The sequence below is a fragment of the Bactrocera tryoni genome, chromosome 3, assembly GCF_016617805.1.
Source record: "Bactrocera tryoni isolate S06 chromosome 3, CSIRO_BtryS06_freeze2, whole genome shotgun sequence".
NCBI classification, from domain to species: domain Eukaryota; kingdom Metazoa; phylum Arthropoda; class Insecta; order Diptera; family Tephritidae; genus Bactrocera; species Bactrocera tryoni.
The window spans coordinates 14759486-14774361 of NC_052501.1; the positions used below are offsets into that span (position 1 = coordinate 14759486).

The 14876-nt window shown below is 36.0% G+C and overlaps 1 protein-coding gene across 1 annotated transcript in view; it reads left to right on the top strand.

The window, feature by feature from the left end:
* The first annotated feature begins 9995 nt into the window (after positions 1-9995).
* Positions 9996-14876, top strand: part of LOC120772085 — a 34733-nt gene continuing 29852 nt past the window's right edge. Inside the window, exon 1 of the mRNA XM_040100483.1 lies at positions 9996-10134. Coding sequence (XP_039956417.1) covers positions 9996-10134 — 139 coding nt within the window. The remainder of the gene's footprint in view (positions 10135-14876) is intronic.

Here is a 14876-nt window from a genome sequence, read left to right on the forward strand (position 1 = left end):
ATCATTTCCGCGAAGAATTTAATTACAATTCCCGGGTGCTTATTTGTCACAATGTATATGTAGAGAGCTAAAACTTATTCATAGCTTTGCACAGTGGATATGTTTCATTAAAATCTCTCAGTACCTCGTTTTACTTGAGACATATAATAAATTAGTTTAGAAAATGCGGGTGGAGGGATTCATATGCTATGCTGTATATTGGAAATTCTAGTTCTAGATATTTTTTCATGAAAAATTCGACTAAAATCACAGATACAAAGCAAGAACCAGACATTTTTATCATATCAAATTACTAGTACATCTCAGCTTTTTATTAAATAAAATAGCATAAATCAACTCAAACTAATGTGGATATATTGAATGCTAGTGAAAATTTGAGCACAACTTTTATTTTTATATTGCCGAAGTCGGAAGCTTAAGACTTTAAGTAATTTCTAGGAGTTAAGCAATAAAACGAGTCGCGAATAAATGTTACAGCTGAATAACAGCTACCACAACAGGGCACTGGCCATTTGGGGAACATGCGTCCAGAATGGGATTGCCCTACAACGATATCTGCCGTGGCTGCGGAATAGCAGGGAACAAGGAAACAATTTTCCACTTTCTCTGCGAATGCCCAGCTCTAGCACAGACCCGACACAAAACACTCGGAATTCACCAAGCACCAAATCTTGAATGGATTTCCACCAAAAGCATATCGGACATAAGTAGTTTCATCGAAACCTCAAAATGGTTTGAGAGAGAAGGTGAAACGTTGGTAAAACCAGCGCTAATCTTTTCATTGACCAAAGTCTTCTCAGGTTGATTTAATAAATTATCACTGATGTGTGCAAAAATACCGCCGGATTGGTCTGCTTGGTCCGGGGGACTTTAAAGGCCGTGTCCTTGTCGCCATGATTTCTACCCTTGTATAAGTAAATCGGCTGATTAGAACTTAAAAAAGTAGTTTCTAGAAAAACGCCTTTAAAGTCCGGGTCACCAATATATGTATGTTAATAATGAAAGAGCAAATCGATTTTTTCCAAATTTCTAGACCAGAATTTCCCCTTAAACTGCACGGGCAAATCGAAGCAATAATTTTTTTTCATAGATTGCACTTAGCAAAGTCAATCATACAGCTATTGTAGGGGTTCTGACTGCAGACTGTCCAATAGGTACACACACGCGGTACGACTACATATTTTGTTGCACCCTCTTTGTTAAACTTATATGGAGGAAGGCAAAGTGGTATTACCTTGTCACTTTCTACTCAAATGGTCCTGCTTTTGCCAGACTGAGATTGAAATAACTCGCTAGACACACTTTTGAGAACATAAAGATGCTGAAATTGATACTAATCGACTTAATAAACTTGATGTAAGTTCAAATGGAAGTCTACTTTATCACGAAAGCAAGTATTTGAGCATTCAGTAAAGATCACGAAGTCATCGGAACACTTGTCTCATGCTCATCCACCTATGTCCATTGCCCTAACATCGAAGAGCTTAAAGAGAATTTTCTACAAAAACGTCGTGTTAGCATTAGACAGATATCAAATGATCTCAACATTACGTATGGATCGACTCATTTGTCTTATTTGAATATGAAGCGTGTTAATGCTAGATTCTGATCTAAGTCTTTTGCAAAAATGACGTCGAGTGGAAAGTCGCATTAGAGATGATTGATAACTTAACTGAAGACCCTACAGTCAAAAAAAAAAAAACGCATAATTACTGGCAACGAGACTTAGTTTTATGAATATGACGTCGAAACTGTCTAGTCAATGGTGTTCTAAAGTCGATACAAAAACTTCAAACTTTACTGAAGGCTGTACCAGACGAAGTTTATAGCAAGTAAAGATATATGGATAATTGGATTAAGCCTTGGTATGCTTATATTGGCACAGAAGCCTGTTTGTAAGCCGATAATAAATATTTATAAAAAATATATGAATAGGTTTTTTATTGTCAATCCGAATCGAATTTGATGTGTGTTGTTTGTTACTTATGACAGCTAAGAAATCACTTAAACGGTAGGTCTAGGTTAGGTTAGGTTAGCTGGCTGAACAAAGATCGTACGCGCTACGATCTATTGCTGCCTTAATGGCTGCAACCTCGGCTTCGTTTATCGTTGAATCCCAATGTATTACTGCTATTCAGGGGAAAATTGTCGGTGTTAACAAGAACCTACGAGGTATGGCTCGTCAATTTTTTCAATCAAAAAAGATTTTTTGGTGGTCGAACCATTTTCTTCATCAAAACTCTCGGCAAAAAAAAAAATCATATCTTTATTTGTTATAGATTTAAAATATCTTTGGCTTATGCAAGATTTAGGGAAGAACCAAAAAATTTCAAAATATGTATTAACAAAAAAACAAAATTATTAAAACTTCCCACTATGCCTCAAAGTTGGTATCAGCAACAGACACAACAACAACAATTGTTAGAAAAAACAGCAAACATGCTACAATATCAATAAACGCACCAACGACTCACAAAACAAAAAGACAACGCGAACTTGATGCTCCAACAGCAACACAACAACAACACAATAAATACAAAACTTGCCAACAACGACATGTGCCAGCAACTCCAGCAATGAGAGTCACATAGTACCGGCTTTGAACCTTAAATTGTACACAGCATGTACAACAACAAAAAAGCTGGCAAATAACAATTAGGTAAAAAGAACTAAACGATGGCAGTAATAATAGCAACAACAACAACACTAAGAGGCACAACAATTCAATAGCAAAAGCGCCAGCAAAAACACAAACAACAACATAACCAATGTGTGTGATGCGCAACAAAAAATTTTTAATAAAAATAAAACAGCAATACAACAACAAAACAGTTGATACAGAGAAAAAGGCATGAAGGAGAAAAAACATGGAAATTAATTTCATCCAAAAACTCATTGGAATACAAAACTAAATTAGAATTTATTCAGTTTCGATTGTTTAGAGAGTGCGGACGCGCAACGCAACAGTGACACAACGGATTATTTGCCAGCAATAACAACAAACACGATAAATTCTGTGGTGCTAAATGTGGCGTTTGGTGGCTGCAACATAACGTTGCAACTAAAATGTAGGCATTTCATTCGATTTTTGGCGGCGAATTAGTGCAATTTAAAACAAATTGTGATTTTGTGCTGGTTATGAGAATTTACAAATTTTATAAAAATATTTGTATGGTAACAGTAACATATTTTCGATATCGAAAACAGCAAGAACCTTGAATTAGAATAATTATAAATACAAATCGGAGAAATATTATACATGAATTAAAATATATGTTTGGACAAAGTCAATGCTATGCCATCGAACCGTTATCGAGCGCGTCCATCAGCTGCGGCTTAATGTTGCCTGCACAAAAACAAAAACTATATATATTATAATTGGCCAATGATATTAGGGACAGTGAAATGAAAGTGAAGTGACACTTGAAAGCGAAAGAGCCGAAGGCAAATAATGAAAAATTATTTATATATAAAATATATAAGTGTAAATCTAAGCAAACAGGGCTAGTTAGAAACTCTCGCCTTGGCGAACGTGTTTTGGGCATTTCCACGCAACGGAACCGGAAGTGACAAGCGCACAAATTTTCAAGCGGCTAATTGGCAAGCAGCCGTTAATAACGAAGGCAATTTCTTCGCAGCAAAAGTGTGTGCGAAACAATCATAAAGAAAGCTGGCTAATATTCTGCTTCAGCGCCGGCTTGACTTTTGAAGTGTAGCCATGCTAGCGCTAAAGTTAATTACGCAAAGCCAAAAAGACGTAGTTGACCCGTTTCCCGCGAATATGTTGAACTATGAATCGGATTACAGTAGTGATTATTTTTATTCGCCAAAAATGAGTCTGAAATGTTATGGCGGTTTGTGCGACGCTTCATAAAAAAGCGCTTAAAACTTTTTGCAACAATTTTTTTTTATAATTTTTGGGTATTTTGGCTTACTAATATATGTTTTAGAAAGCTGCAAGCGCTGTGTGCGTGAAAAGCAAAATTATTACGCACGTGTGTGTATATTTTTTTTGTTTATAATGCCGTTAAAGTAAATAAAAGTCACTGGACCATGCAAACTGGATGCCAACTATTTGCATAAAATTTATAGAAAAATAAACTAAACAAAAATATTTGAACCAGTTTGTAACGAACTTAGGAAAAATAAACTGCATTTTCACGAGTTTTAGCAAAAATCTTCATTATCGCCTTCAAAATATGGTAAATTCCTTTTGAGTCAACACCAGCGTACCAACGATGAACCCAATTAATCCAATTTTCCATATTCTTTCCCGGCTGCGATTGGCTTTAGTGCCTTCAGAGAAGTTTGGTTTCTTAGGTGTCAGCTCGTTTTTAGATTGTTGGACAGTTTCGACGTCGCAGTCATAAGCTCACGTCTCCAGTAATAATACGTTTATAAATAAAGACTTGTCATCTACGTTGTCAAGCAACCCTTTTTCATTGCCAAATACTATCTCTTCTGCGACCTTTACTCGTCATTGTTTTTGCAAAGAAATTATTCACTTTTGGCAGGAGTGTGGCATTACCTCACTTTATACCCAAAACATTAACCAAAATGTGTTCAGTCAATCCATAATAGACATTAATATCCGCTGCTATCTTTCTGATGACAATTTTCAAGCATTGTTTCTTTAATTTTCTCGATTTATTGTAACTAAAAGAGTGGTTTCGTATGAGAAATTTTTCGATGACTTCACTACCTTCGCTGAATGCTTTGTGCCACTCATGACTTTTGTTCGCGTTAAAGTAGACTACCCAAAACTTCATCAATGTTTTCCTAGTCGTGCTTCCATTGGAAATACACAACTTTAAGCACACACTTTTTAATCAGGGTAAAAATCGCCAGACAAACTTCGCGCCGTATTTAAACAACTCACAACACACACTAATTGACATATGCAGATCACAATTTATATGTACATATTTAGGGAAAATTGTTTATCGATTCGACTTTCTCTTGAACACTTCTAACGCCGACTCATCAAATGATGGCATTGTCCATGCCTCCACTCCATATACCAGGACAGTATTAATGAAGGACTTATTGAGTTTAGTCTTTTCTCGTCGAGAGAGGACTTTATTTCTCAATTGCCTCTTCAGCCTGAAGTAGCACCTGTTAGCAAGAGGCAATTCTGTGTTGGATTTCGAGCCTGACGTTGTTGTTATTGTTAATGCTAGTTCCAAGATAGACAAAATTAACTACGACTTCGAAGTTAACAGTAATGAGGGAGCCAATTCGCGAATGCAATGACTATTTGTTTGATGACAGGAGATATTTTGTCTTGTCCTTGTTCAAAACCAGACCCATACGCTTCGCTTCCTTATCCAGTCTGGAAAAAGCAGAATATCAATATCATCGGCTGTACACCCTTATAGAAGATAGTACCTTTTCTATTTAGCTCTGCAGCTCGTATTATTTTCTCCAGCAATAGATTGGAAAAGTCATACGAAAGGGAGTTGCTTTTTCTGAAACCTCGCTTGGTATCCAATAGCTCGGAGAGATCCTTACCGATCCTGACGGAGCTTTTGATGTTGCTCAACGTCAGTTTACACAGATTTTCGGGGATCCCAAGTTTAGACATAGTAAAATAGAAGCAGCTCCTTTTCGTGTTGTCCAAGGCGGATTCAAAATCGACGAAGAGGTGTTATGTGTCGATCTCCCTTTAACGAGTCTTTTCTGTTTCGTTGTCGGTTGTGATAGTAGCGTGCTTTTTTGTACAGACGCGGGTGCGTATCTTCGCTACAATAAGGTAGTGGTCCAAGTCGATGTTAGGTCCTCGGAGCGTACGCACGTCAAGGACACTGGTGGCATGTCCTCCATCTATAACAACATGATGGATCTGGTTTAGAAATTTTCATTCCGGAGACTAGTACTACAGACAATATTTCGGGCGCCTGCGAAGTCGATCTGCCTCAACCCCTTATTTACTTTTTGATTGTTCTAAAACTTCGTGTCGATTCACCTTTTTTTTGCATAGAAAATAAATTTGATTGTGTCATACCATAGCGAAAAGAACGTCTGCGTAGCTTTTTTATGTTCACATCGAAATTTTATGTATACATTTGAGAGTTTACTATAAATATGTGACCTGGTCTACGAAAAGGGGGCTGAGGTGTCAAAAAAAGGAGAACAATTAATGAGATAACGAGAAACTGACGATTATTTTTAACAGCTTTTCCCAGAAAACTAGTTTTCGCACGTTAGCCCCCTTTTCGTAGACCAGGTCACATATATCAATTAACGATCCCAGTAGGTGGCGCTGTAATAAAAATTTAACAATACCCTCATTGGAAAAAGGAAAAAATACTTCTCCAAAATCTTATACTTGTTACACGGATTACTCACAATTAATTGTAATTCATAATCGTATTATACACTGATATTAAGAAACATATTTATCACTAGATGGCGCAGTGGTTGGCTAACTGACATAACTTTGATCTATAAAAAGTATACCTTATTTTTTGGGTTTGGAAAAAAAAATCTGCTTATTTGACTTTTAAATAAGTAACTATATATATATCAAAAATCTGAAGTTATTAGTCATTTCGGTTAATATAAATTCAATATTAATTAAATTATGTGGAATTTTTCTCTTCGGAAACGCTTACTATTCTTTCTTTTTAATATTCGAAAGGGTATTTCCTGCTGGGTTATCTTCGAACTCAAACCGGGCTTACTTATATTATTAAAATAATATCAAAGTATTAATTATATTAAGAAACTTTGTACCAAAATATAAACTTTATGAAAATTCATGCGGAAATAACCCTTAATAACCGTGAAAGGCCGCCATAGGCTGTGTCGAATAATTTCGAATAAAAAACAGAGTAGCAAAATACATACTAGCATATGTGCTAACTCCAAATTTGTGAATTTTAATTAGTGGTTGCCACTGGATCTCTACTGTAGGGTTTAATTAAGTTAGCTTTAGGTCATTTAATTGTTCTGTTAACGCATTGCTGAGCGCTTTGTCCAACAATTGCAGTGCCACTTACACTGCCAGCGATTTGGTAAAACATAGAACCCAGAATACTATACACAACAAAAGCGGTAACAACCACACATAAAGAATTCGAATAATAAACCCAAATTAATACACTTTTCGGCTAAACAATCGAATTCTGAAAAATCAGAAAAAAATTAATCTAGAATAGAAGCTAATAAAAACTAACCCCAAACAATGAAGCGCCTCATTTTTTTTGCTATTAATAATTAGCAAAATGGTTAAAAATTTGCAAAAAAAAAATTTGCTAAATAAAAAGAGGAAAAAACGTGTAACCTTTGCCTGGTTCACAGAACACCCACCAAATAATTATTTATGCTAATCAAGCAGTGTTTTGTTAAACATTTGCTGGCATTCTAAAAAAAATAGACTATCTTCTTTTCATTAGAAGTTCTTAACCACAAAATGTGCCAATAAAGCCATAATGTAATTGGTAAATATAACGAAAGTTTTTGTCAACCGCTATTCTAGCTCAGCTCTCAGAAGACGTTGCCACAATTTTAAGAAAAATGTCACTTGTGAGCTGAACGAAGAATTAAGCCAATAGAACAATCTTCCCCTTTTTCGGCGCAGGTTCACTGAATGAAATCTTGGTTTTCACTGTTCCTTTGTCTTTAATGAATTTTAGTGCATCCATGTTTCGACGTGCATTGCAGAAATCCCTTTCAAACCTGCTTAAACAGCATCAATCATTATTTTGAGGTCATCTGGCGGTTGTGCTTGTTGCTCGGAGCAAATGCGGTCTTATTCGCCGAAAGCATTTTCATGTTCAATATTTAATACTGAATATGTCCCAGGGACCTTCTGAGAAGACTACTGTCTCAGTACTCTATAAACCAATCATACGAAATAGCAAAGAAATAAACCTTCTTAGTTGGCTTGGGAAGAAAATAAGCTTTGATGGATTATGTGATTTCCTTAAGCTTTGCTGAAGTCTATGGTTTTTACTGTGTCTTGGTCTTTAATAAGTTCTAATGGATCTATGTTTAGATGAGAGTTGCAGAAACCCCTTTCACACCCACTAAAAGAGAATCAAGCATTATTTTGAAGGCATATCGCGGTTGTGCTTGTTGTCTGAAGCAAAGGTGGATCCTACAGCTTTCTCAAGCTCAATATTTGATACAGAATATATCACAGTGGCTTTCTGAGAAGACTACTGTCTCAGCTCTCTATGCGCACCATAGACCAATCATACGAAATAGTAAAAAAAAAAATAAAACCTTCCTCGTTGGCTTGGAAAGATAATAAGCTGTTTGGTGGCTTATGTGCTTTCGTTTGTGGTGAGAAACTTTTTCATCTCTTTTTAACGAAACAACGCACTAACGACCACTTATACTTTATACCATATACATATATACATACCATATGTTCTATTCCTATATATAGTATTTATATTAACCATAATTACGCGTGACACCTAGATTTGACTTTAACCTTTTTAATAATGATTAAAAACCATATAAACTGTTTAAAGCATATCCAAAATGAACTGTCAACTACGAATTACAAAGAATTATTTAGATTAACAATCTGCGCTTGGCGGAAAGAGTTCTGCGCTTAAGTCTTTTCATTCGGTAAAGCTTTTGTCTAAGTATCTTGACCTTTCACGCTCAACCGCCGCTGAACGCTATGGCGTTTTGTGTGTGTCGGGTTAATGACAGAGGAAGATTTCAAACAAAAAATGTAACAATTTTTTAAATACAAATCAAATAATAGAACAACAGACTAGCGGATGGAGTCGGAACTCCCGCAGCTTAACCAAAGCTTAGTAGCAAATCAGCAAGCTATCACTATAGAGTACGTATGCCTTTGATTGGAGAGTGTATTTGCTGTAAAAACCATTTCAATACTATTCAAAGTGAGAAACGGTAAACTACAAAAACATATGTTTATGCTCGCCTGCGGCCAACCGCAGAGCTCGTCGCTGACTATTGCACACTTGTTGAAAGAACTTCAGCATGATTCATTATGTTGTGGGTGCAAGACTTCTCATTTCCACACACAATTCACACTCGTCTAAATACAATATTTGCTCTCCACGCTATCTTCCTATTTAAACACTTGGCATTGTTTTTGTTTTTCTTCCTCTTTCGCGGCAATTAGTGAAATTTCGTTAGGGTCCAACGACAGCCGCCGACAGCGCTGAGCAACAAAAAGCCGGTGGGGCACAGAAGAATCGCTAAAGATCGCATAGCGCGCAGAAAGCAGAAGATTGTCTCAGTGTGTGTGTGAGTGTGTAAGAAGTTAGAAAGAAAGCACGCAAGCAAGCAAATAATCTACAACAACATCAACTGATGAGCGAAGACGCATGCGCACAAGCGCGGCCCGCTGTCTTCAGCACCTGAGCGACCGAGAAGAAATCGTCAACGCCAATTGCGCCTAAGCACAAATAGCAATCGGAAGAGTAACAGCAAAAATAGCAAAAACAACATATTGGCGTTGGAGCATCATCAGCAAAATACTCAGCGTCGTTATTAACGTGGTGATCATTAGTGGCGGCGCCGCAACTTAGAAAGAAATGCCGCTGATTCTTTGTGTCTTCCTTTCACACACTTGACTTGTTGCCTCAGTTGTGCCGCGAATTTCGGTAAAAGCGGCCGCTTCTTTCTACTCGCCCACAAAAACTGAAAAGCAACAAATAAAAACACACTTAAAATATTCGATAAATATTTAAAGAAAAAAGTGTTGAAAATAGCGTGCGAATGTCGTTGCGTGTTTCAAAAATGCAAAATTGAAAAAGAAAAGAAAACGAAGTCGACTCTCGAAAATTATATAAACAAATATTCGCTAGTTGCGCATAAATTAATAAAAATTGATTGATGTGATTTGTGAAAAAAAGTCAAAAATTTAATGACATTGTGAGCGAGCTGCATTAAATATTTATAAGCAACGAGCTAGGGCTTAGTGAAAGTTTATGTTAAAAATAACTAAAAAAAATTAAAAATATAAACAAAAATCCCATAAATTTTTAAATTGCAAAAATAAAATGTCTCGATATAAAATTAAAAATAGTTTAATGCCAATAATATACACGCAAAAGAAATTAATTTTGCTGCTGCAAATAATTTTTGCTGGGCTCTCTGCAGCGCTTACGGTGGATAATCAACTGGTGTCGGCGCGAAGTGGTAAGTTTATGAATAAAATAAAGTACATTTTTTATATTGTACTATTTCAATATTCTAAATCATATAAACAAGCCATAAACTTTCAGAACGTCCAGCGTTTCACAAGTTCATAACAATGTTTGAAAAAAATTAAAATTTTTATTTTATTTAATAATTAAAATATTTTTTAATTTTCGCCATGAACTTTCATAGAGCATTATAGCGCTCCTCCACAAGTTCATAAAAATTAACTTAATAGAAAAATATATGTATATTTTTTTAATTTTATAATGAAAATATTTTTTAATTTTCTTAATGATCTTAAGTACCCTGAACTTTTAGAGAACTTTATAGCGTTCCACAAGTTCATAAAGTCTTGTAATCTTTATTGTATCGAAACTAAAATATTCTCATTATATTTCAATCCATCTTTCTCCTGCTTTCTTTTCTGCCTACAATTTTCAAAGGGCAAGGTGCCTACTGCGTCTATACCTACTACTACTTCTTTATTCACAAATGATTTCCATCCTACTTCTATCTACTTCTTTATTCATAAATGGTTTCGATTTCGAAATCACTTGACGCTCAATATTGTCCCTTGAATCTTAGTTGGACAAGAAATTACTAAATTTTCAAAGCATCTAATCTACATTAGATACCATCACATGTTCAGCTGTACACAAATTTCTACCAAAATTTTTTGTACGGGGGTTGCTTTTATATTTCGCGATTAGAAACCAAAAACAAATCGTATACTACTGTGAACAAAAAATAGTTAGATTCATAATTCCATTCGTCGAAATATTTTCTTTAGATTGGTATGACTGTCAGTGGAATCTTTGCCAAATGTCACAACAAAATAGTCTCTAATGTTTAGTATACGCTTGTCTTTCTGAAGAACATAAAGTGCATGCCGCGATTTTTACGATGAGTGAAATTATTCAACAAAGAAGTTCCAATAAATTTTGTGTGCGGAATCAAATTTCTGGTGTCGATACGTTCAGAATGTTGGCAAAGGCCTTCGGAGATAATTGGTATATTTTAATTGATACAAATTATTCAAAGAGGGTCGAGAACGCGTTGACAACGAACCACGTCCAGAATGTCAACATCAACTGATGATGTCGATAGAATAAAGAAATTGGTACTTGGGAATCGACGATTAACAGTCAGAGATTTTACTGGCAACGTTGGAATATCGAAAGTGAAATATCAGTTAAAAGCACTTTGAAAGATCATTTGGGTATAAGAAAAGTGAACGAAGGATTGGTTCCAAAATCACAAAACTTTCTCGAATAAAAGCGGCGCGTTGGCGTCGTCTGCTTTCCGACAATCAGGATTTCATGAAACGTATTATTATTGGTGACGAGTCTTGCAGCTATGCTTACTAAATCAGCCAAATATCGTGGCAAAGGTGAGCCGAAGCTGAAAAAACCACGTTAAAGCAAGCGGGTCAAAAATTAAGGTTATGTTGACAGTTTTCTTCAATTATCGAGATTTTGTGCACTTCGAACTCTTTCCTACCGGCAAACTGTCAACAAGAAATAGTATTTGAGTGTTATGCGTCGATTGCGCGAAGTTATTCATAAGAAGTGGCCGGAATTATGTGTCGACAAACCTTGGTTTTTGCACCACGATAAAGCACCGTCACATACCGCATTGACGGTATATTAACTTAATTTTCGTAATAAATTATTTTAATGGAGAAATGGCCTGTTGTTTGTTTTTCGACAAATTTTCAATCAATATCACGCCTCAGCCAACGTATCTGATTCCTGATTTAGCTCCGATTGACTTATGGCTATTCAGCAAACTCAACCGACCGCTCTGGGGAAACCGTTTTGAGTCGATTGAAGACATCGAACGTGAATCGCGACGCGCATTGAAATTGACTTTGACAACTGTTTCTAGATTTGTAAAGGAGTTGTCAATTTTGGGGAAGACGACATAGAGTTTGAAGAATAAACTAAGAATTTTAAAATTCACATTGCCGTGAAGAATGATCCGTCTTCGACGGTTTTCTTAATTTTTTGAGAGACAATTAGCAAGCAAATGCCAGAATTTACTCTTCTGCGTTGTTCTAGTGGTATGGTTGCGACATGTCCAATTAAAAAAAAAAAACAAAAACAGGCAACCATTTGCTTGGAAGTGCTTCGTACGCGAACAACTTTTGTAGGATTCGGCTCATCTTGAAGCGCCCCCCATATAGTTGACCACTGTTTACCTTCTGGCTCATACGCGGAAGTCTGCCATTTATCACCTTTCATGATGACATAGAAACACCGCTATAGTATTTTTTAACATTTCGCTCGATCAATCGACACGAGCCTGTTTTGAGCAATTGACAAATTGTGTGAAATGCAACGTGTTCAATTTTTTTACAATAGTTTCTGAAACAACAACTGATTTTGGACGACATACCCAAAACTCGTTTTGGAGTGATCTATGACCTCGATTAAATCCACCATGCCATCGATAAACCATGGTTCTTGATAGAGCTTCGTCGTCAAAATTTAAATTAAGTTCATCTATGCACCGTTGCTAAGTTAATCCACGTCGAAAGTTGTAAAAAGTTTTCCCACGAAAAGTTTCGCTATTTAATTACATTTTGTGGGCGAGATGAATATTTTAAGTTACTGTATGTGAAATTTTCTGAGAATGAGTATTGTCAAATATAAAAGGTAACCTACGCATACGTTACACTATGCTGTGACGGGACGTCTTACGAAATACCGTCCTTTCACTATTTTAAAAAGTACGAGTACTAACTCTTTATTATCTAGTAAACTGTAATTTATATTCTATAATAAATGTAAGATAGAACATCACTCTAGAATCGGCTGCTTATTTGACATATCCTTAGACATGTTTTAGTAGAGGTTGTGGGTGATGATCTCATAATCTGAATGGGTTTGTGTTCAACTGAAAATATTTTCGTGAATTTTAACTTAACAGAAGGTTACTGTGATACCTTAACGAAGTTAGAAGCCAGCTGGTTGTCGATAAATCAAGCGAATTTCTAACTTCCAGTGAAAAACGCAATGAACGATAATGCACTCCTACAAGTGCCCTTGAAAATACAAAGCCAACAAAGAAATTGTTGTTTTACTCTTAATTCAATTATTTAATTTAACAATTCTGCATTCATTGAATTTTATGTATTTTTAACAACTTGAGTTTAACAGGGCATACGAATACACAACAGTAGTGAACAATTCAGTACAACAACTTCAATCAAAACAAAAACTAAGGTGGGAAAGGTGAATGAGACCGTTGTTCATATGTATGTATTATGCAAACAATATTTGAATAATTTGAATAAAAGCCTAAAAGTACGAAATTTTCAAAAACCATCAAAATCGCTCACAGCTGTCAGACTGGTGCGTAGGTTCTGTCGCCATGACGAAAGGAAGTTGTCGAGTTTGTAGCAGAGTAACTATTGTTGGTGCGGTAGGGTAATGCCACTTTACGTATTTGTCATTTATGCTGTCACAGGCGTTGCTGTTGTTGGCGCTTTTTGTCACCAGCATGGCATTTTGTTGTACTTTTGGCTTTATGTGACCTTATTGAATAATTTATGAGCTGTGCCACAAAAGAGTTGGCATAAATGACATTTGATATAACTGACTTTTTTGATTAGTTCTATTAATGTGTGTTTCTGAAAAAAAGTTCTTTTCTACACTAAAGTTGAAGAAGACATTTTTGTTAAGCCATTTTCAACAAAATATTCTTTTTGACTAAAGAGCGAAAGTCTAAGAAAATAAAAAAGTAATTTTTATGAACTTTTGGAACACTTTGATTTCTTTGTAGTTTTCTCTAAAGCGGTGGTGTGAATTCGATGTTTTTTTTTATTGTTTGGATAAAACTATGGAAAAATACTTTTAGAATATTATAAGAATATTTTGAAAAAATAACACTAGAGAACAAAATGTTAACTTTTTTTGTGACACGTAAACTCTTATCAAATTTTGAATGTACTAAGACCCATAAACAATAATATGTTATTGAAGAGATTGACATGTCGGTTGTCTTGGGGCATCGGCATGAGCCGATAAGACTTTTTGTGGGAAATCTATAGAACAATTAAGGTTATTGAATTAGTGAAAGTGTTCGAAGAAAGAATCACTCACTTTTAAGGAATTTTTTTTTGCCTCTTAGGACGTTCTTCTTTTTCCAAAATACGATGACTTTCAATTCAGTTAGTAAAGGCGCGAATGGAGAGAATACCGATTTTCTACTCAATCAACTAGTTGTTTGTTGTTGTTATTAGTATCTACATAGTTCCAGTTAGGATGGTAAGGTTCAGATAAGTTGTCATCGAAGTCAGCCATTGATAGGGCTAGGAAACGTGCTGTTTCGACGTGGTCAGACCATAAGGAGAGGGGTGTCAGAAGTGTAGGGGTTAGCTTGGCATGTGGGACTTATTGCACGCTGGTCATGTATTTAATATGTCAGGGTCGATTCCGGATAAGTAGGAGTTTAATCTGCTACAGCATCCAGAACGAAGCTGCGCAAGGATCACTCTCGATTCTCCCGGCAACTCGAGCTTGTCATCTGCAATGGGTGGTGGATGGACTTGAAGTATGCCATTCTCTGAGACCGAGTCGGTGAAGGTGTTTATGGCTCCATTGTGAATGGCAGTCAGTATAACGTCCACGTAGTTAGGGAAGAACCTTTTGATGCTCCTAGGAGGCGGCTCCGCTATAAGCAGTTAATTGCAGGGATGATTTCTAGGAAAGCACTCCAGCAGAAACATCTGCATA